The sequence below is a fragment of the Molossus molossus genome, unplaced genomic scaffold (assembly GCF_014108415.1).
Source record: "Molossus molossus isolate mMolMol1 unplaced genomic scaffold, mMolMol1.p scaffold_m16_p_1, whole genome shotgun sequence".
In the NCBI taxonomy this organism is placed as follows: domain Eukaryota; kingdom Metazoa; phylum Chordata; class Mammalia; order Chiroptera; family Molossidae; genus Molossus; species Molossus molossus.
In genome coordinates this window covers 111,263,259-111,284,414 of record NW_023425344.1, presented here as the reverse complement: position 1 = coordinate 111,284,414, position 21,156 = coordinate 111,263,259, and the positions used below count along the sequence as shown (strand labels likewise).

Sequence of the window (21,156 nt, the reverse complement as noted above, 5' to 3'; positions counted from 1 at the left end):
AGAAGACAGGGTAGAAAAAAATCAACCAATCAGAAAACCAAAAGGAAAAAACGATTAAAAAACAGGAAGAGAGCTTAAGAGAACTGTAGGACAACTGGAAACATAAAAACATTCACATTCATAGGAGTCCCCGAAGAAGAAGAAAATAAGCAAGGGATAGAGAATATATTTTTAAAAATAGTGACAGAAAACTTCCCTAATTTGGTGAAGGAAGAAGGCATTCAAGCTCAAGAAGCACAGAGAGTCCCAAGTAAGAAGAACCCAAACAGGCCCACACCAAGACACATAGTAATTAAATGCCAAAAATTAAAGACAAAGAGAAAATCCTAAAAGCAGCAAGAGATAAGCAACAGGATACCTACAAAGGAAACCCCACAAGGCCCTCAGCTGACTTCCCATGAAACACTACAAGCCAAAAGGGAATGGCATGAAGTAATCAAGGTCATGAAAAACAAGGATCTGAATCCAAGACTACTCTACCCAGCAAGGCTATAATTCAAAACAGAAGGTCAAATAAAGAGCTTCCCAGACAAAAAACGGCTAAGGGAATACATTAGCACAAACCAGCACTGCAAGAAATGTTAAAAGGACTGCTATAATTAGCAGGAGAAATGGGAAGAAAAATAGAACCACACTAAACAAAAATGGCAATAAATAAGTACATATCAATAATCACCTTAAATGTAAATGGCTTGAATGCTCCCATAAAAAGACACATAGTCACTGATTGGATAAAAAAGCATGACTCATCAATATGTTGTTTACAAGAGACCCACCTCACAACAAAAGACTTACATAGGTTGAAAGTGAAGGGATGGAAAAAAATTTTCCAAGATTTTGGACAGAAAAAAAAAGCTGGGGTAGCAATACTCATATCTGATAAAATAGATTTCAGAATGAAGGCCATAACTAGAGACAAAGAAGGCCACTACATAATATTGAAAGGATCTATCCAACAGGAAGATATAACCTTGATAAACATATATGCACCCAATATAGGAGCACCAAAATATATTAAAAATCTTCTGGAGGACTTCCAAGGAGAAATCGACGGCAATACAATCATAGCAGGGGACTTCAATACCCCATTGACACCACTGGATAGATCCTCTAGACAAAAAATTAGCAAGGAAACAGAGACTCTAAATGAAGCACTAGACCAAATGGATTTAATAAATATCTACAGAGAATTACACCCCAAAACTACAGAATTCACATTCTTCTCAAGTGCACATGGGACATTCTCAAAGATAGACCACATGTTAGGGCACAAACTAAATCTCTACAAGTTCAAGAAGATTGAAATCATATTAAGCATCTTCTCAGATCACAGTGGCATGAAACTAGAAATCAACTGCAACAAGAACATGCAAAGACATTTCAACACATGGAGACTAAATAGCATGTTATTGAACAATGAATGGATTACCATAGAGATCAAGGAAGAAATTAAAAACTTCCTGGAAACCAATGAAAATGAAAACAGCAACACAAAATCTAGGGGAGCAGCGAAAGCAGTTCAGAGAGGGAAGTTCATAGCAGTACAGGCCTACCTCAAGAAACAAGAAAAATTTCTAATTGACTGTCTCCCTCACAACTTAAAGAATTAGAAAGCAAACAAAAAGAAAACCCCAGAGCAAGTAGAAGGAAGGAAATAGTAAAGATCAAGCAGAAATAAATGACTTAGAGACCAAAAAAACAATTCAAAGGATCAATGAAACAAAGAGCTGGTTTTTCAAAAAGACAAACAAGATTGATGGACCCTTAGCTAGACTCACCAAGCAACAAAGAGAGAGAACCCAAATACACAATATCAGAAATGAAAGAGGAGAAGTAACAACCGACACCACAGAAATAGAAAAGGTCATTAACAGCTACTATGAACAACTATATGGCAACAAATTCGACAATCTAAGCAAAATGGACAAATTTCTAGAAATACACAGTCTCCCAAAACTGGACCGGGAAGAGAGAGAAAACTTGAACAGACCAATAACAATGAAGGAAATTGAAGAGGTAATAAAGACTCTCCCAGCAAACAAAAGCATAGGCCCAGATGGCTTCACAGGGAAGTTTTACCAAACATTCAAAAAAGAACTAACACCCATTCTCCACAAACTATTTCAAAAAATTCAAGCATAAAGACTTCCAAACACATTCTATGAGGCCAGCATAATTCTAATTCCAAAACCAGAAAAAGACACTACTAAGAAAGAAAACTACAGGCCAATATCCCTGATGGACATAGACGCCAAAATCCTGAACAAAATACTAGCAAATCGGATCCAGCAATACATCAAAATAATTATTCACCATGACCAAGTGGGATTCATTCCAGGGATGCAAGGCTGGTACAATATTCGCAAATCAATAAATGTGATACACCACATAAACAAAATGAAGAATAAAAAGCACATGATCATATCAATGGATGCTGAAAAAGCATTCGACAAAATCCAGCATCCATTTCTGATAAAAACGCTCAGCAGTGTGGGAATAGAGGGATCATATCTCGACATAATAAAGGCCATATTGAAAGACCTACAGCCAACATCATACTCAATGGGCAGAAATTAAAAACATTTCCATTAAGAACAGGAACAAGACAGGGATGTCCACTTTTGCCACTCTTATTTAACATAATACTGAAAGTCTTAGCCACAGCAATCAGACATGAGGAAAAAAATAAAAGGGAACCAAATTGGAAAGGAGGAAGTGAAACTGTCATTATTTGCAGATGACATGATATTATACATAGAAAACCCTAAAGACTCCATCAAAAATCTACTAGACTTAATAAATGAATTTGGCTAGGTAGCAGGATACAAAATCAACGTCAAGAAATCGACGGCATTCTTGTACACCAATGATGAACTCACAGAAAGGGAAACTGAAAAAACAATCCCATTTACAATCACGCCAAAAAAATTTAAGATACCTAGGAATAAACTTAACCAAAGAAGTAAAGGACCTATTTGCAGAAAAATACAGGACATTGAAAAAAGAAATAGAGGAAGATATTAAAAAGTGGAAGCACATATCTTGTTCATGGATTGGAAGAATTAACATCATTAAAATGTCCATACTACCCAAAGCAATCTATAGATTCAATGCAATCCCCATCAAAATACCAATGACATATTTCACAGAACTAGAAAAAATACTTCAAAAGTTCATATGGAACCAAAAAAGTCCCCAAATAGCCACAGCAATTTTGTAAAAGAAGGACAAAGTAGGTGGAATCACAATGCCAGATATCAGGTTATACTACAAAGCGACTGTAATCAAAACAGCCTGATACTAGCACAAGAACAGGCATGTAGACCAGTGGAACAGAACTGAAAACCCAGAAATGGACCCAAGGCAATATGCTCAATTAATATTTGACAAAGGTGGCAAGAGCATAGAGTGGAGTAAAGACAGCCTCTTTAATAAATGGTATTTGGAAAATTGGACAGCTACATGCAGAAAAATGAAACTAGACCCTCAACTTACACCATACACAAAGATAAACTCAAAATGGATACAAGACTTAAATGTGACCCGTGAATCCATAAAAATTCTAGAAGAAAATGTAGGCAACAAAATTTCGGACATCATACACAGCAGAATTTTCACTGATACATCACCTAAGGCAACAGAAACAAAGGAAAAAATGAACACATGGGACTACATCAAACTTAAAAGCTTCTGCACAGCAAAAGAAACAATCATCAAAATGGAAAGGCAACCCACTGTATGGGAGAACATCATTGCCAATGATATATCAGATAAGGGGTTAATTTCCAATATATATAGAGTGCTCATACAACTCCACAAAAGGAAGACAAAGAAGCCAATTAAAAAATGGGCAGAGGAGCTGAATAGACACCTCTCCAAACAGGACATACAAATGGCCAAGAGACATATGAAGAAATGCTCAACATCACTAATCATCAGAGAGATGCAAATTAAAACAACAATGAGGTATCACCTCACACCTGTCAGAATGGCTGCCATCAACAAATCATCAAACAACAAGTGTTGGTGAGGGTGTGGAGAAAAGGGGACTCTAATACACTGCTGGTGGGAATGCAGACTGGTGCAGCCACTATGGAAAACACTATAGTGTTACCTCAAAAAATTAAAAATTAAACTTCCATTTGACCCAGTGATCCTGCTTCTAGGAATATACTCTAAGAAGCCTGAAACATCAATCAGGAAGAATATATGTACCCCCATGTTCATAGCAGCACTATTTACAATAGCTAATATCTGGAAACAGCCCAAGTGTCCATCAGTAGACAAATGGATAAAAACGCTGTGGTACATACACACAATGGAGTACTATGCAGCTGTAAGAAAGAAACATCTTGCCCTGGCCAGTTTGGCTCAGCGGTTAGAGCGTCAGCCTGTGGTCCGGAGAGACCTGGGTTCGGTTCCCGCTAAGGGCACGTACCTTGGTTGCAGTTTGTCCCCAGCCCTGGTTGGGTCGTGTGGGTGGCAACCACTTGATGTGTAGCTTTCACGTCGATGTTTCTCTCTCTCTCTCTCTCTCCCACTCACTCTATCTGAACAAAATATCGAAAAATGTCCTCGGGTGAGGATAAAAATAAATAAATAAATAAAAAGAAAGAAACATCTATTATCCTTTGAGACGACATGGAGGGACCTGGAGAGTAGTATCCTAAGCGAAACAAGCCAAGCAGATAAAGACAATTACCACATGATCTCACTTATATACAGAATATAATGAACATAACAGCCTGAGGAATACAGTAGACCCAGAAACATGGAAGGAGGGCACAGACTGACATCCCTCAGAAGAGGGGGTGGGGAGTGGGAGGAGCTAAACCACAGAACTTATATGCATGTATGCATGACCAATGGACATGGACAACAAAGCCGGGGACGGGGCGGGGGGGTGGGGTGGGGAGGGAGGTGCCAATGGGGTAAAAATGGAGAAACTTCTGTAACAAAAAAATAAATAAATAATTAAAAAAAAACTACATCCAAAAAAACAAAAAAAACCACCATGAGCAAAGTAAAATATTAATGGCAAACTGGGAAAAATGCAATATATAATACAAAGAATTACTATTTCTAATATATGAAGAGCTTCTACATATATGAAGAGCTGAAATAAATTCTAATGGCCTTTAAAATACATATGAAAAGTTGTTCAAGTTCATTCATAATAAGGAAGATACAAATATACTAATAGCAAATGGAAAATGAAATCTTAGAAAAATGTCATTTAACGTAACATAAAATATCAAATATCTTGGAAAAAATAACAAAACATGAAATAAGTAAACATCGAAATCATAAACCATTGCTAATACAAATTAAAAGAGAACTAAATAAATAAATATGTAGTCCAAGTTCATTAATTGATAGGGTCTGAATTTTTAAGAAGTCATTTCTTTCCAAGATGATTACAGATTCAGTACAATGCCAACAAAATCCCAGCAGATTGTTGGGGAAATAAACAAGCTGATACTAATATTTATATGGAAATGTAAAGAACCTAGCATATTTAAAAAGAACAAAGTTAGAGTATTTACACAACCAGACTTCAAGCTTCAGTAATTAAGCCAATATGCCACAAGGATAGATAGATAGACTAATGGGAAAAAAAGACATTCCAGAAATAGTTCCACAGATTTATTGATAAATGAGCTGGAGTTTTGGTGTACTGGTTTAGTTTTTTCTATGTTTAAAAATCTCCTAGTAAATTTTTTTAATAAACCACCAAAACAAAAATATAACAAAAACTAATGATCAAATAGTCATTAAGATAAGGTATACTCCCTGAAGGAACGGTGGGTGTCCTCAGTAGCATCCCTACAGCAATTTACTAGTTGAGCTTATGAAAACGCTGGTCAGTAATTTCATAAGGGACTCATTAAGCCTCATGTTTTCACCCTGGCCGGTTTGGCTTAGCGGTTAGAGCATCGGCCTGCGATCTAGAGAGACCCGGTTCTGTTTTTGCTAAGGGCACGTCCCTTTCACGTCAATGTCTCTTTCTCTCTCTCTCTTTATCCCACTCCATCTGAACAAAATATCAAAAAATGTCCTCAGGTGAGGATAAAAAAAAAACTCATGTTTTCTCATCTCTTCCATTTCATCACACATTTCATTCTCTCTGAACACAAAATCAAATGCCAATTTATTGTAGATTTATTTGATATAAAAATAATTATTAAAATATTCTATAACACTAGATCTCCAAATACCTAATGTACCCAAAAAGGTTACTGTTGATCAAAAAAAAAATGTAATAACCTCAAGATTTTGCTTTCTTTCCCTCCATGTTTGTATTTACCTGGTTGCTGTGTTGCCCATATTATCGTGAAGCCTCTGTCATTTTTTAAGTGTTCCGAGTGGAAATGGAAATAGAGAGCGTTGTCGCTGCTGCGCAGCTCCTGAGGGGCGCTGGAGCCGCAGAACCTGCCAAGCGAGAACGCTGCGGAGGACGCTCCGTCGTGAATCTGAAGAAACTCATGTGGACAAGTGCTCACTGGTTCTAACTGGAAAAACGTGAAAGTGATGCGCAGAACCTAAAAATATATAAAGGTCACAGATTTATAGTGAGTCACTTTCAAGAGAGATATCTAAAATTTTCTAGTTATCCACAAATACATATGAAAATTCTACTTGTTAAATGAGTTGGGTTAAAAATTGTTTACACTTCAACTAAAATCTACATGTATCAAAAATCTTTTCTCTTTTTGGTATGAGGTAAAATTCTATCTATCCCCCCACCCCCGATACATAACCAATTATGGCAAAATGTTAATGTTAATTAAATAGATTTTTACAGCTTTATTGAGGTATAATTGATACACAAAGAACTGCACATATTTAATCTGTAAAATTTCATGGATTTGGACATATGTAAACAATTGTGACAGCATCACAGCAATCAATGTAATAGACACATCCGACATCTCCCAGTTTCCTTCTCTCTCTCTCTCTCTTTTATGGTAAGAACACAATCCATCCCCTAAACAAGTTTTGAAGTACAAAGTATCATGTTGTTAACAATAGGCACTATGTTGTACAACAGATCTGTAGAATGTATTCATCTAGCATTACCTGGAACTTTATATTCCTTGAGTTGTTATTCAGTAGGTTAATGAAATAGATTAACCTAGATTTCATCAAACTGTTAAGTCCATTAAACAAATGCTTCCAAATCAGTAAAATAGATTAGACATTTGAAAAATCTACCTTGCATTTAATTTAATTGACTAATGTACCATTCACAAGAATTTATACCTTGATCACCCGAGTAGCCTGTAGCTCACACACAGATATTCATCACTGACCCCAGAGATACTGAATCCTATGGGTCTCCAAACCTTTCAACAAGATACTGATACTCAGCCCAGACTGACAACCTCAGGTATAGACTGAATAGGTACGGTGTAGGCATATATAATGTCTGCAAGTCTTTGGTGGTTGCATATCATAAGAGATAATTAATAAGAGCAGAGAATGGGCAAAGGTAATATGAAGAGTCTGAGCATACAAATAGGAGAGAATAAACACAAAACTGTGTCTCTAAGTTAAAATGTTAGACTATACCAAAAAATATAGTAATATAGTCAATTAAATATAAAATATTTTTTACTGCCTGGTGTGTGTGGCTCAGTGATTGAGCATTGACCCATGCACCAAGAGGTTGTCGGTTTGATTCCCAGTCAGAACATGTGCCCAGGTTGTGGGCTAGATCCCCAGTGGGGGACATGCAGGAGGTGGCCAATGGATGTTCTCTCTCATCAATGTTTCTAGCTGTCCTTCTCCCTTTTTCTCTAAAATCAATGAAGGAAAAAAATTATAAACATATATGTGTATATATATATGTATTAGTGACATATACATAATACACAATATGTATTAGTGACAAACTCCCTTAAAGCAAGCAACCAGCCCTGGCCAATTTGGCTCAACGGTTAGAGTGACAGCCCGCAGACCAGCAAGTCTTGGGTTCGGTTCCCACTAAGGGCACGTGCCTTGGTTGGGGTTGTGCAGGTGGCAACCAGTCGATGTGTCTCTCTCACATCAAAGTTTCTCTCTCTCTCTCTCTCCCTTCCTCTTTCCCTCCCACTCTATCTGAAGATAAATGCAAAAAAACAGAAACAAAAAAAAACCAAAAGAAGGCTGTTGAATTTAATTTTAATTATGATCTAAAACCACAACAGCACTCAAACAGTGAAAAAGAGTATCAGGATGTTTTTGAAATTCTATGCTAGGGTATTTTTAAGATCTGTTACCCAACATTATATCACATTTGCCCTTGAAGCAATTTCAATAAAAATAAAATAAATGCCGAATTGAACTATCCTGATTTGTATATAATTTTCCACTGTTTTATGTAAATTGTGTTGAAGATTCAAAGATATAAAATCACAATAATCAAGAAAACAGCATAAATAATAGAATATCAAAAATTTTCACAAAAGAGATTTTTTATTAGAAAATTATTTTCAATGTCAGGAAATATAATTCATGAAAACAAAATGGAAGGAAGGAAATTCACATCACATACTCAATGGGAAACTGATTTTAGAGTTTATTCATTGTGAGTTAGCAGGCTCCAAAGAGTTTACCCTCCCCAGGATAAATAAAAAAATGTTTTCTGACTGTGTACAATGACTTCTGTAACATTGCTGAAAAAGTTAATAGGGTTTTAAGGGAAAACCTTATTTATTCAGAAATACAACTTTATTTTAATGACCCTAAGAACTGATGGAAAAGTAAATATTTTAAAGAGTTGAATAATAAATATTGGTTATAAAAGCACTAACAACCTCTGGCTCAGATCTTAATTTGAAGGCTGTTTGTGCAGCGGTTCAGGCTCAGAGTCACTGAGGTTGAATGGCCTGGGTTCAAGTGACTGCATGCCACTTACAAACCAAACATACACCCCTGGAATTTCTCAGCTGCTTTAGGCTCCATCTCCTTATATGTAAAATGAGGTTACATAGATAATTCCTTCAGGGTTATGAGAGTTAAATAGCAATGACATAATCTATGCAACAATGAGCATAAGACATGGGCACATGCAGTGGCCCAGAGGAGACACTGATAAGAAAATCATCTTAATAGCAGTTTCCATTTGTGTATAATAATCAACATTATTAAGTGATCGTCTTCAAACACTACTCTCTCAGTAAGAACACGCCTTTACAAATCACTGACTTGGCGTTGGTCAAACCATGTAGAGAATCATCCATACTAGACAAAGTATGGACTTTGGAAACACAAACTTGACTGAAATCTGGCTAGTCCAATTACCAGCTAAGGAGTGTTTGTTGTTTTTTTTTTAAATTAGTTAGCTTCTATTCGTTTCCATTATCAAGTCTATAAAATGAGGATACTGTTCCTTATTTCAAAGAGTTACTGTAAGGTTAGAGAAAGGTAGTTAAATTGCCTAGCCCAAGCCTGACGTTTTGTAAATCCTCAATATATAATCGATAAATTATCACTATATGTATTTTATGTAATATATACACATATTACACATGCTTATATAAATGAAACCTACGTTGGACAAGAGACACTACATTTACCTTTCTCTCTTCAGTTCGAACAACCCAGAAGCAGTTAACGTCATGAACATAACCAACGTCAGGGCTCTTGTAGGTGAAGCTCCCGTTCAGCCCTGAGAGGGACCCTCCACAGACTGCAAAGGGAAAGAAGATGAACTGTGTTTTTAAAAGTCTTTGTAGAGCCCTGGCCGGTTTGGTTCAGCGGTTAGAGCGTCGGCCTGCGGTCCTGAGAGACCCGGGTTCGGTTCCCGCTAAGGGCGCGTACCTTGGTTGCAGTGTGTCCCCGGCCCTGGTCGGTTGTGCGGGTGGCAGCCACTCGATGTGTTCCTTTCACATCGATGTTTCTCTCTCTCTCTCTCTCTCTCTGTTCCTCTCTCCCCCTCCCGCTCTACCTGAACAAAAAATGGAAAAATGTCCTCGGGTGAGGATAAAAAAAAAAAAATTTAAAAGACTCCGTAGAGGAAGAGGCTAGGCAACTCTAACCCTGCTGATGAAACATTGAGAGAAGTCTGAGTAATTAGCATTAGAGACAGAAGTCCTGCCCTCCTCTCTTCTCCCCGTCCCCTTTTCTTTGGATTTCCACCCAAATCCCATTTCTTGTTCAAAGTCCAGTTCATGTATCATCACTGCCATGAACTTCCCTGCCTCTTTGTGTGTTCTCTGCCTCCCATTCTACCTCTGTGATATTCACTGGAACCCACACAATTTAGTTCCTGTCTTTAGCTCTTATCTCTTCTGTGCCATTTGTACTAGTTTTGTCTCTTCGGTTGGAAGATAAGCAGATACTATGTGGCAACAGTATATTGTGCTTTCTTATTTCTTCGTGATATATTGTGCTTTCTTATTTCTTGCGGGGGTCTACCACAGTCCTGAACACATAGCAAAGCCTCAGTAAATGTGCTGATTTGGAATCAGGGATAAGGGAGGGTTGGAGAAGTCACAAGAGGCTTTATGGTGGAGATTGAAGGTGACATACATTTGGATGGGAAGCAAAGAAAGAATCTGGAGAGGTTGGGGGGAGATCTATCTGGAATAAAGAAACAAGGCAGAAATATTCATGGCAGCACATGGGGTCAGGTAGTAAGGAAAGATGTCTGTATTGAAACGAGTAGTTTTAGAGAACTAATGAAAAATAAAGTTAAATGGATAGGATGAGGCCTGGTTAAGAGGACAATTGAAAAACAGTCCTAATCTGTATTTAATAGACAATGGGGAACCCAGCATATTCTAGAGCAGAAGAGTAACATGATTAAGTGGAATATTCTAGGGAAATTAAATGGGTGCTTTAGAGAAAACTCACCCTTAGAAAACTATAATACTTTAGCATACTTTGCTTTCAGAATGGACATAATGCAAACAGCTAATTTTTTTCTTTGAGGAAAAGGTACTTCTGGCTTCAATGGAGATATACATCTACCTTGTGAATTTTATACAATTTCTTCAAGAAAAGCCTTAGTTCTAAGCATTTGAGCAATTAGACTAGAAAGTAGGTTTAGTTGAGGAATCTGCAGTAGGATGCATTCAATGGTGGTCATTTTGAGCTGTGAGCATCTGTGGTATAAGGGATGCTGAGCATACCTTGCTGGGGAGTCTGGCAGAGGGGTCCAGTCCAGAAACGTGTGCATTCACAGCTGAAAGCATTAATGCCATCGACACATGTCCCCCCATTCAAACAGGGGCTGCTCAGACACTCATTGATGTTTTCTGTGCAGTTGATGCCAGCCCAGCCCGAGTCACACTTACAAAGATAACCAGACACTGTGTCCTAAGGAAAGAAACAACATCATGCCCTAAAACAAATGGACAGACAATGAACTCGAATCAACCCACACAACGAAAACAGTGATGCTGCATGGGGTGTGCAGCAGGTGTTGAGCCTCAAGCAGCTTCCAGGGACCTAACTTGTATTTATTCTTTTCAATGGTGATCGCTAAGTAGAGGCTTTGTTTTGCTACTTTGTAAATCACTCAGAGAGAAAATGAACTCATCAGTTTTTCCTGGAAACTAAAGTTACCATCTACCTTCATCTGAGAGTTATTGAGGTTCTTTATCTTAAGCTTAATCAGTACCTTAAAAGTAATAAATCATAGGAAAAATATTACAGAGATGTGACACTAAAATTCTTCAGTCCCATCTCCTCAGGAAGAATAAAGGACTCACGGTGCATTGTCCATTTAAACAGGGGCGACTCAGGCAAATATTACTGAGTTGCACACATCCATTTGGGCCGAAACCATTTCCAGTATATCCCGGGAGACAAGTACAGAGAGGTAAGAAACCTGTTCGGAAATAAAAGTGAGAGTGTAAATACGGGTCTCCTTGATGCAGCCCAGCAACAAATCTCAGGCTCTGTTGTCTGGACTACAACTTGTCCAAGTCGAGTCGGCAGATCCCTAGGGATGGTAAAACATGGTCTAAGGAGAATGTAGTAGAATCTTTATTTTCCTATTTTTACCTTAAAAATAAGGAAGGCATGCCCTAGCCAGTTTTGCTCAGTGGTTAGAGCATCAGCCCACAGACCAAACAGTCTCGGGTTTGATTCCGGTCAAGGGCATGGACCTCAGTTGCCATTCATCCTCAGCCCTGGTCGGGGTCATGCAGGAGACAATCGGTCAATGTGTTCCTCTCGCATGGCTGTTTCTCTTTTCTCTCTCTCCCTCTCTCTTTCCCTTCCACTCTATCTAAAAAATATCCTCAGATGAGGATTAACAAAAATATAATAATAAATAAAATAAGGAAGGCATTACCTGTCTTCCATACTTTATATACAAACTGACACTGATCTGCACGTCATGGTCCTGAGTGTGCACAAGTGTGAGGTACACTAAGGGAATAGGGAGTTTCCCATCATGGAGGGGTTGACAGAGAAACAAGCACTCTTATGATGATCATATCTGTTGCAAGCACCGCACATATATTGACTAACTGAATCCTCGCAGGTTCGTACTGCTATTATCCCCACTTACAGTTAAAGACAAAGCTAGAATACAGTGGAGCCAAGGAAAAATCAAAATCCCAGTAGTCTTTTTTCTAGAATTCATGCTTTTAATCTCTTTAGTGTGCTATTACTCATTCAATAAACATTTGAATAATTACAAGTGTGTATATACATATATTTTTTTACTATGTGTACATATATGTGACATGCTAATAAAAATAAAAGTGGTATTTTGAAATAGCCAAAGATATGATACATTATTTAGTAAATGGAGTTGGGGCCAGGCACCCATTTGGACAAAAATATTAAGCTAGATCTCTATTTGATGCTATAGATAAAAATAAATCCTAAAAAGATCAATGAACTTAATGTTTAAAATAAATGAAAATATAAAAGAACATGTACTTGAGTATTTTTTAAAAGATTTGCTTGGTAGGGAAGGCCTAATTCTAAGGGGAAAATCCTAAAAGAAAAGATTTACCATTTTAACCAAATAAAAGTTCTAAACTTCCAAATGGAAAGTACCACCACAAAATGATAAAATAAAAACAAATGCCAGGAGAAAATACATGTAAAATATGAGCCAGATAATGAAATAATGTCTTCAATACATAATGAAATTTTATAAATCAGTAAGAAAGCAGATTATCAAAGGACATGAACAAATAGAAACAATGGCCATTAAATGTGTGTAAAACATAATTAGTAGTAGTAGCCAAAACCTTAGTTTTCATTTAGTCAAAATTAAAATAACAGGAAGGCAAAGTTTGCCTATAAAATTGACTACAATGAAAAATAGCAATAGTATTCAGTGTCAAGCGTGGGGTAAATGTATATTTTCATACACTGTTGGTGAGTATATAAATTGGTACAACATTTCTGAGAGAAAGTTTAGCAATATATAAGTTTAAATTATTGGAGTGGAAGTTTCTTTTACACAGCATTGCAGACACCGTTGGTTGTCTCCCTAGCTCCATTTTTCCTTCCTTATTTTTTATATTAATTGGGGGCATGGGCACCTGAAATAAAGACTACATATCCCAGCCTCCCTTGAAGCCAGGGTTAGCCGCCAGGCTCAGTCCTGGCCAATAGCATAGAAATAAAAGTATCCTTAAAGAAAGTGAACATATCCACCTTCCTCCTTTTCTCCTTCCTGCTTACTGAAATACAATTATGAAATAAGTAGCTGACTGACTTATTTTGGAAAATAATTGCTAAATTAGAACATATCATAAAAGAGCAGAGTCTATTGCATTTTTAAAGATCCCAATGTATAGTTTTATAATATGGATTAATTTTTGGTTTGAAGATCAAAACAAGAATTTTGAGGGTAGAGGATTTTGATTTGTAAAAGTTGATTTGTTTTACAAGGTCATATTAAAATACCCCAAACAGAGGGAGAGAGCAGGCATTACCTGGGACCGAGGAGCACGACGCCTGTGGGTGGCAGCCTCCGTTGTTGACCGAACAGGCGTCGACGAGCGTGCACACTCTGCCGTCGCCCTGGTACCCTGGTCACAGCAAGGGCAGGCACATGACAGGCGTTAAGAAAACTCAAGAAGAAGATTCCCAGTGAGAATCAACTATGTCATGAACCGGACCAACCAGAGATCCTCTATCATCAAACCGGAAATGTAAGTTTAAAATGTCATAAACAAAATTCCACAATTAAGAAAAAGGACAACAAGAATTAGAAACCTGATTTCAGAAACACTGCTCTTAGTTGTTTCTAATTACAAAATGAGAAATAAAAATAAAAATAAAAAGATATATGAAACTACTGGTATACTTAGTGCTGACACTAAAAAAGTTGACATTTTTTAATTACAGTGACTTGATGATCTTAGAGCTAAGTTACTGTAGAAGTCCAAAGTACTGTTGTTTTGTGTGAATGAAATATATAGTGTTTCAGTTAATCCCTTAGAACTCGTTGAACTTCCTGGATAGCAACTCAATTTAGATTAGAGAAGAGCAGTAATGACTTCTTTCCAGGAGAGAAGCAAAATTAACATGTATTACTACCTACTATTAGGCCTGTTATTTAGTAAACTTTATACGTAAAACATTATAGTAATAAATTAGCTGTGGGAACAATAGACCTGTAGGTCTGTGATTCACAGAGAAATCTTTTCAAATTCTGCAATATCTCAGTAAGTTATTTCACAGTCTTTAAAGGTTTCTTGTTTTCCTTTGATATTCAAAAAAATTTTTTTAATTTCCTTTTTATAATGCAGCTGTACTAATGTGCCCTGAATCCATAAGTAAAACTCTCCAGACTATTCAATTTATCTCCTTGGGTCATATTTTAAAAGGAGGGAAAGATCCTGTTTTTAAATAGATGCTTTGCCTGTAATGGAATTAGGAAACGTAGTGTCGTACCTGGCGGACAGGCCCGACAGTGGTAAGATCCAGGTGTATTCACACACTCAACAGGTGGAGCCACAGAACAACCGCCATTGTTTATCTCACATTCATTAATATCTTGGCAATCATATCCATTTCCTTTCCAGCCTAGAAAAACAAGAAGATTTGAAAAGTTAGCTCTATTGATGAATCAACAAAGAGGAAAAGCAATAGTCAAAAACATATACAAACCTGCTCAGCTATAAGAAACTGTAGATTAAAATGAAATTTACTCTGTTGGATTGGCAAAAATTGTTTTAATATATATATATTTTTATCCTTACCTAAGGAGATATATATATTTTATCCTCACCTGAGGACATTTTGCATTATCTTCAGATAGAGCAGGAGAGATAGAGGGAGGGAGTGAGAAAAACATCAATGTGAGAGAGACACATGGAGTGGCTGCCACCCACATGACCCCAACTGGGACTGGGGACAAACTGCAACTGAGGTATGTGCCCTTAGCAGGAACCGAACCCAGGCCTCTCTGGTTTGTGGGCCAATGCTCTAACAGCTGAGCCAAAATGGCCAGGGCAAGAATATTTTTTTTATTTATCTTCAGATAGAGTGGGAGAGAGAGAGAGAGAAACATTCACATGAGAGACATATCGATTGGTTGCTTCCCGCATGACCCTGACCAGGGCCAGGGACTGAACTGCAACTGAAGTATGTGCCCTTAACTGGAATCAAACCCAAGACTCTGGTCTGTAGGTCAACACTCTAACCACTGAATCAAACCAGCCAGAGCAAAAACTGTTTTAAATTTTTAGAATCAAATTCTGGCAAAGAGGTGAGCAATTGGGGTACTCTTATATGCTGTTGTCAGAAGTTAAATTAATAAAACCTGTTTGGAAAGAGACCTGACAGTATTCATTGCATTTCTTAAAATACATACCATTTGACTACCAATTCCACTTCTTAAAATTTGTTCTGCAATGTTAAACTGTCAGGATAGAGAGAAATAGGCAAGCAGATGTCTAGTGCAGCACTGTTAATGGAGAAGAAACTCTCAATGGTCAGTCGGGGCCTAGCCAATTATATTATGACTTATCTATACCAACGCATACTACAAAATCTTTTTAATAATGTGCTCACAACATATAGAAAGAAATGAAAATACAAAATATCATAATATGCAGAATGTGATAGTCTTGGTGAAGGAAAAGGTAGAAGAGGAGCAAGTACAAGCTACTAACAGTGGTCTCCTTTGGAGACCGGAGGTGCAAAAAGGAATATCATTGTACTTTACACTTTTCTGTGTTATTCAATTGTGTCAAGTTTTGTTACTCATCATTTAAATGATCACAACTATGACAATGTTTCAAACCTCTTACAAGATCTAAACATGAATTCATGAAACCCAAAGTCACTGAGTAAGGCAGCAGGTGGGCGGGGTCCTTGGTGGCCCAGACAGTGTTCAGGGGCAGAGTTCCGCCAGTCAGGCAGACCTGAGTTTGAACGCTGTTGCTTATAAGCTACGTGATCTTGGGTAAGTTATTCACCTTCTCTAAGCCTCACATTCTTATATTTGAAAATGGCAATGATACTGATTGCTACCATTTCTTGGTTTTTGTAAGAATTAAACACTGCCTATCACAGTGCCTTAGTGACTTTTCTATAAAAGAACACCCGAGGAGTACAGGCGAGCCTTGTACACCCTGAGATCTGGTTCATTCTTACCAGTGCACCCAGCACAACGCTTTGCTCATAGCAGGTGAACTACAAAGATGCATTAAATGGATGATGATGATGATCCCACATAAGGAGGAATAAACTTGGACTCAGACCTAGGCACTCTCTGAGTCCAGAGTCCACATTTTAATGACTTTGTATTTGCCCCCACTGAAGATTTGGTCCCTGTACATCTGTGATGGAGCTGACACACCTGGGTGAGAACTACTGGACTCAAGCAGAGACACGAATAATTCAGCCAAGTTCACAAACACCTGGCTGGTGTGAAAGGCGAAACTAGAGCACGCCTTTAGGTCTCAAGTCTAGTCTGTTGATGGCTACACAAACGTTTGACCTCACAAACTGGCTAACAGTGCCCCCAGTGTTTGACCCTAGCACGGCCAGGGACAAACCTCCCTTCCGTTCAGTTGTCACAGCGGGAAGATGGTCCGGAGTGAGACTTAGTGAAGTAGGGCATGAAGCCGGATTGGAATGCCTCCTGAGAACTGTCTGGTCTCCCTTGGCGGCGGAAGGACACGGGCTCTGGCACCTTGCCTGGCTGGCACGCGGAGCCAGCGCGGTGCCTCTGCTGGGCGTAGACGTGCCCACGTACCTGCGGGACAGGCCCCACAGTGGTAAGAGCCCGGAGTGTTGAAACACTGCACCAGAGCCGAGCACGGCGCTGGCCAGAGGCTGCACTCATCCATGTCCAGTGTGCAGGCCGAGCTGTTCTCTGGGGACGTCCAGCCAGCATCGCAGATGCAGCTGTACCTGGGCTGTGGGAGGACGAGAGCGAGAACCAAGACAGTCAAGAAAACAAGCCAGAAAACCTAAGACAATCTCACCAAGCCCCCGGCTGTTTACCCTCTGACGCTCATTTCCATAATTGAGTGGCTTCTCTTTTTCCTCCTATATGATTAAGCATTTAGACCAGACCAACCAAAAAGAGAAACATCTTTATTTCAGAGTAAGGGAAACCTGTAATTTGCCCCCAAAGGTCCCAGGGAAAGAGCAACAACAATCAAGAACTGTAAGTCAATATAATTAAAGTCAATCACCTCAGCCTGCTGTGTTTTTAGAGGGAAAAACACCCATGTGCACAGGCCTTGGAAAATCAGTTCTGTTTGTTTCCTTTGTGCAAGCCTCTCGCTCCCCTCCCCTCCACCATCACTGGAAGGGAACCATTTTCCATTGCGTAAGTAGAAATAAAAATGGAACAAAATATAAAGACCCGAAGGTCTCACACAAGGCCACGCAGGAAGGCCTGGGCGACCTTGAGGGTCAGGAGTCAAGGTTGTCAGGCCCAGAGCACGGGGCACTGCAGAAGTGCGTTCAGAGTCTGCAGCGGTCACTGGGGCCAGAAAAATCCAGACTCCTTAAAACTGCAGTTGCTGACAAGACTGGGCCTTTTGTGTTTCCGTGTCTTGTCACTTAAAACTCACAAGGCCAAGAGAAGGTCATATCTCACAGAGATTCATGAAGGAAAAATAAAAATGTTAGCAATTTATATAATGAAACCTTAAAGTCTGGGTGCAGTTTCCTGCTTATGTACAGATACCTCTCAGCCCCTGTGCCCTGCTCAGGGCAGGAAGTGGCTTCTTGTGTGCCACCTCCCAGGGCCATGCTGCTCACCATCAGGCAGGATGGCAGACGGATGCCCCTGACCCCTCCAGGGAGTCCTGGTGAGGAAAGAACCCACCTGTCCATCCTGCACGCGGACTTGGTCCTCGCAGATGCCGTGGACACACAGCGCCTGGGAGCCCCCTTCGCAGTCATTGTATTTGGATGCACACTGGGGGCCGTGTGTGTCGGGCGAGCAGCGACAACTGTGGTCACACAAGAGCACAATGTCAGGGCTTGTGTCAGGATGAGTGCCTGTTCTTAGCATCAATAAAAAATAATAATTCCAACTGCAGGTCAGTGACGTTCACGTGGAAGCGTGGAGCAGCAAACCAGACTGGCTGAAGTCTGGGGAGAAAACCACTCGGCTGTGCTTCTGGCAGGGCGGTCAGTCACGTGCCATCGCCTCAAGGCAGTGTGAGAGGGGCACAACTTTCCGTCTGGGCAAGTCTGCCTCTAGCAGTTTTTCTGCTATCAAGTCATCAAACCTTTCAAAGTTCAGACAGCCATAAACTAAGAGTTTGTTCAAGATAGTCAAGGAAGAGACCAGCAAGTCCATTTATCACCTGTCCAGCTGGGCCCACTGGTAAGCACAGGTGACCTTGACTGAGCTGATAAATTCCTAAATGTTCTCCAGAACTGTGTGACCCCACAAGCAGGGTGATATCCACATCTATGGTAATTGTTACTGCATTACACAGGGCGATACTTCGATCTGTGAGACATACTTTACGTAGTCACATTTCACCCCACAAGAAGTAATTATGACATAATACCTAACTCTCGGTAGGTGCTGTGCTTCAAGAAGATTTCAGTGCAACAATAGCCAAAGAAGCACAGTTGTTTTAAATTTTCTTTAAGCTTTGCATAAGTCTTACAACAACAGAGTTAGCTTTCTGTCTGCACCGTCTCCAAAGGGAATGTGGAAGGTACGAGCCGGGCGCCGCGGAGGTGGAGCGTGCAGATATGAACACAGATCTGAGCATGGTGTGTGGAGTGGAGAGCCAGGCCCACAGGCCCCTGCTTGCCTGCCTTGAACAGCGCTGGACCTCATGGAGGGAACTGACCACTGGGGCCGGGGGCTAGAGGTGAGGAACAGGGAGGAGCTGCTCGGCCATGAACCAAGGACTCGTTTCTGAGTGTTCTGGAAAGGGGGCCACTCTACAAGATAAAGAAGCTCTTTGAACAGCACAAGTGGTTCAGCTGATGTCCATGATGGAAACAAACATGTGATTGACACTGTGCGAAATGAGAGTGTGGCTGTTTGAGAAGCATCAAGAGTCACACTCGGGGCACAGAACCTGGTGTACCCATGGAGGATCCCAGAAACAATTGTTGGGGTGGCACCTTTGAGTGAATAGGATATCAGCGAATGCGGCCAGAGATGGAGAGTAAGAAATGGTGAGTAGCGCTCAGGCGCTCACGTGAGGTGTTGCCAGACCTAGAAGATAAAGTTACGGGATACCCGTGAAATCCGAATTTCAGGTAAGTAAATGCTTTTCTGGCTCCGCGCAATTTGCAACACCAATATATAGTCATGTAAAAGCTGTTCCAATAAGAAATCATATTTCTGAGCATTCCAAGGTAGTCTTTCTCATTAAGATTAGGTCATAGATGAATAGCAATAGATGATTAAACTTAAAAAGAAATTCAATTATCCATTCCCTATCAGAAGTGATTTATCTTCCTCTCCTCTCTCTTTCCACACTCTCCATCTCATATTCTCTTCCCTTTCTTCGGCGCTCTGCCATCTATAAAGAAACTATTCTTTCACAGAATTTAATTTGATTCTTAGAGATTATAGAACTTCAGACTATTTCACGTAGTGATATTTGAATATTTGATCCAGGTGGCTCCCTTGCCAAAAGTTTATTTTATCACCACCTCCACCTGCCAAATAAATTTTTTTTGCATCTTTAAATCAATTATTACTAGCTTTTGGAGTCTATCATGTGTGAAAGCTCTGAGTATTCTGGACCTCACGGGACATGATTGACCATAGCAGTTAACTGTTCATCCCAGGCAATGTAATAACTCTGTTTCTTATAAGATAATTGTGCCAATCTATCAACACTATTTTCATCTTAGGATCTAAAGGCATTTTCCCATAGGAAGTGCTCAGAAAATTGTGTTCATCTTACCACTAAATGCTTTACTACTGGAAATTGACTTAAGATTTGAGAGGAAATTCTGATACATGGACTTGCTGTTGAATCCTCTCACTTTATCTCTCTTCCTTCTCCCTTGCTGTTATCACTGGTGCTGTGTTCATTTTAATCCTATACTCTCCTCTGAACAGGTAGGAAGGCCCTGGCCGGTTTGGCTCAGTGGTTGGAGTGTCGTCCTGCGGACCAGAGAATCCCGGGTTTGGTTCCCGCTAGGGGCACATACAAAAATCAATCAATCAATAAATACACACAGGAAGTATACTTCTCTCATTTAAGTTCAGATAATGTGACAAAGAGATGGAGAGGAAGAAGCCAGGCACACTATCAGCGTCCTCTGCTGTGATCCTCTAAAACAAGTATTCTTAGTCCCATTTTACAGGCAAGACTCACATGGCCCAAGGCTACAGATGTGGACATTTGTTAGACGATCAATTAAAAACCTGTCTGTGTTACCCTTGCACCACTGATTTTTCTAGGCCACATTCCCACATCCAGAAAGGTAAAGTTAGTTGAGGACTTTTCCTTTTTATCTCTTTTTAACATAACAGTGTTTGTATGTAAAATGTATTCTCAGAATATCTGGATATGGCCTTTAGAGAGAGAGTAAAGAATGATATTCCTCCCTGCAGAAGTCACTTTTGTAATGACCTTGTATTGCTGATTTGTTCCAGTAGAATAAAACCCGGCTTTTCAGTCTTCAAAACACTGCAAGGGCCCTTGGCAATTCGAGAGGTCAAATATACTTTCATAGTCATAGTTTAACTTGCTTCAGAGTCCATGGTTCAATGTGACTATAATTGAAAGAGGTAATACG

At 39.4% G+C, this 21,156-nt stretch overlaps 1 protein-coding gene across 1 annotated transcript in view; it reads right to left on the bottom strand.

Annotated features, from left to right (window-relative positions):
- Positions 1–21,156, bottom strand: part of CUBN (cubilin) — a 292,271-nt gene that overhangs the window by 259,383 nt on the left and 11,732 nt on the right. Inside the window, exons 7-14 of the mRNA XM_036275497.1 lie at positions 18,254–18,380; positions 17,168–17,330; positions 14,857–14,988; positions 13,893–13,988; positions 11,700–11,818; positions 11,118–11,304; positions 9,561–9,673; positions 6,308–6,542 (exon numbers count right to left, since the gene is read on the bottom strand). Of these exons, the coding sequence (XP_036131390.1) occupies positions 6,308–6,542; positions 9,561–9,673; positions 11,118–11,304; positions 11,700–11,818; positions 13,893–13,988; positions 14,857–14,988; positions 17,168–17,330; positions 18,254–18,380 (1,172 nt within the window). The remainder of the gene's footprint in view (positions 1–6,307; positions 6,543–9,560; positions 9,674–11,117; positions 11,305–11,699; positions 11,819–13,892; positions 13,989–14,856; positions 14,989–17,167; positions 17,331–18,253; positions 18,381–21,156) is intronic.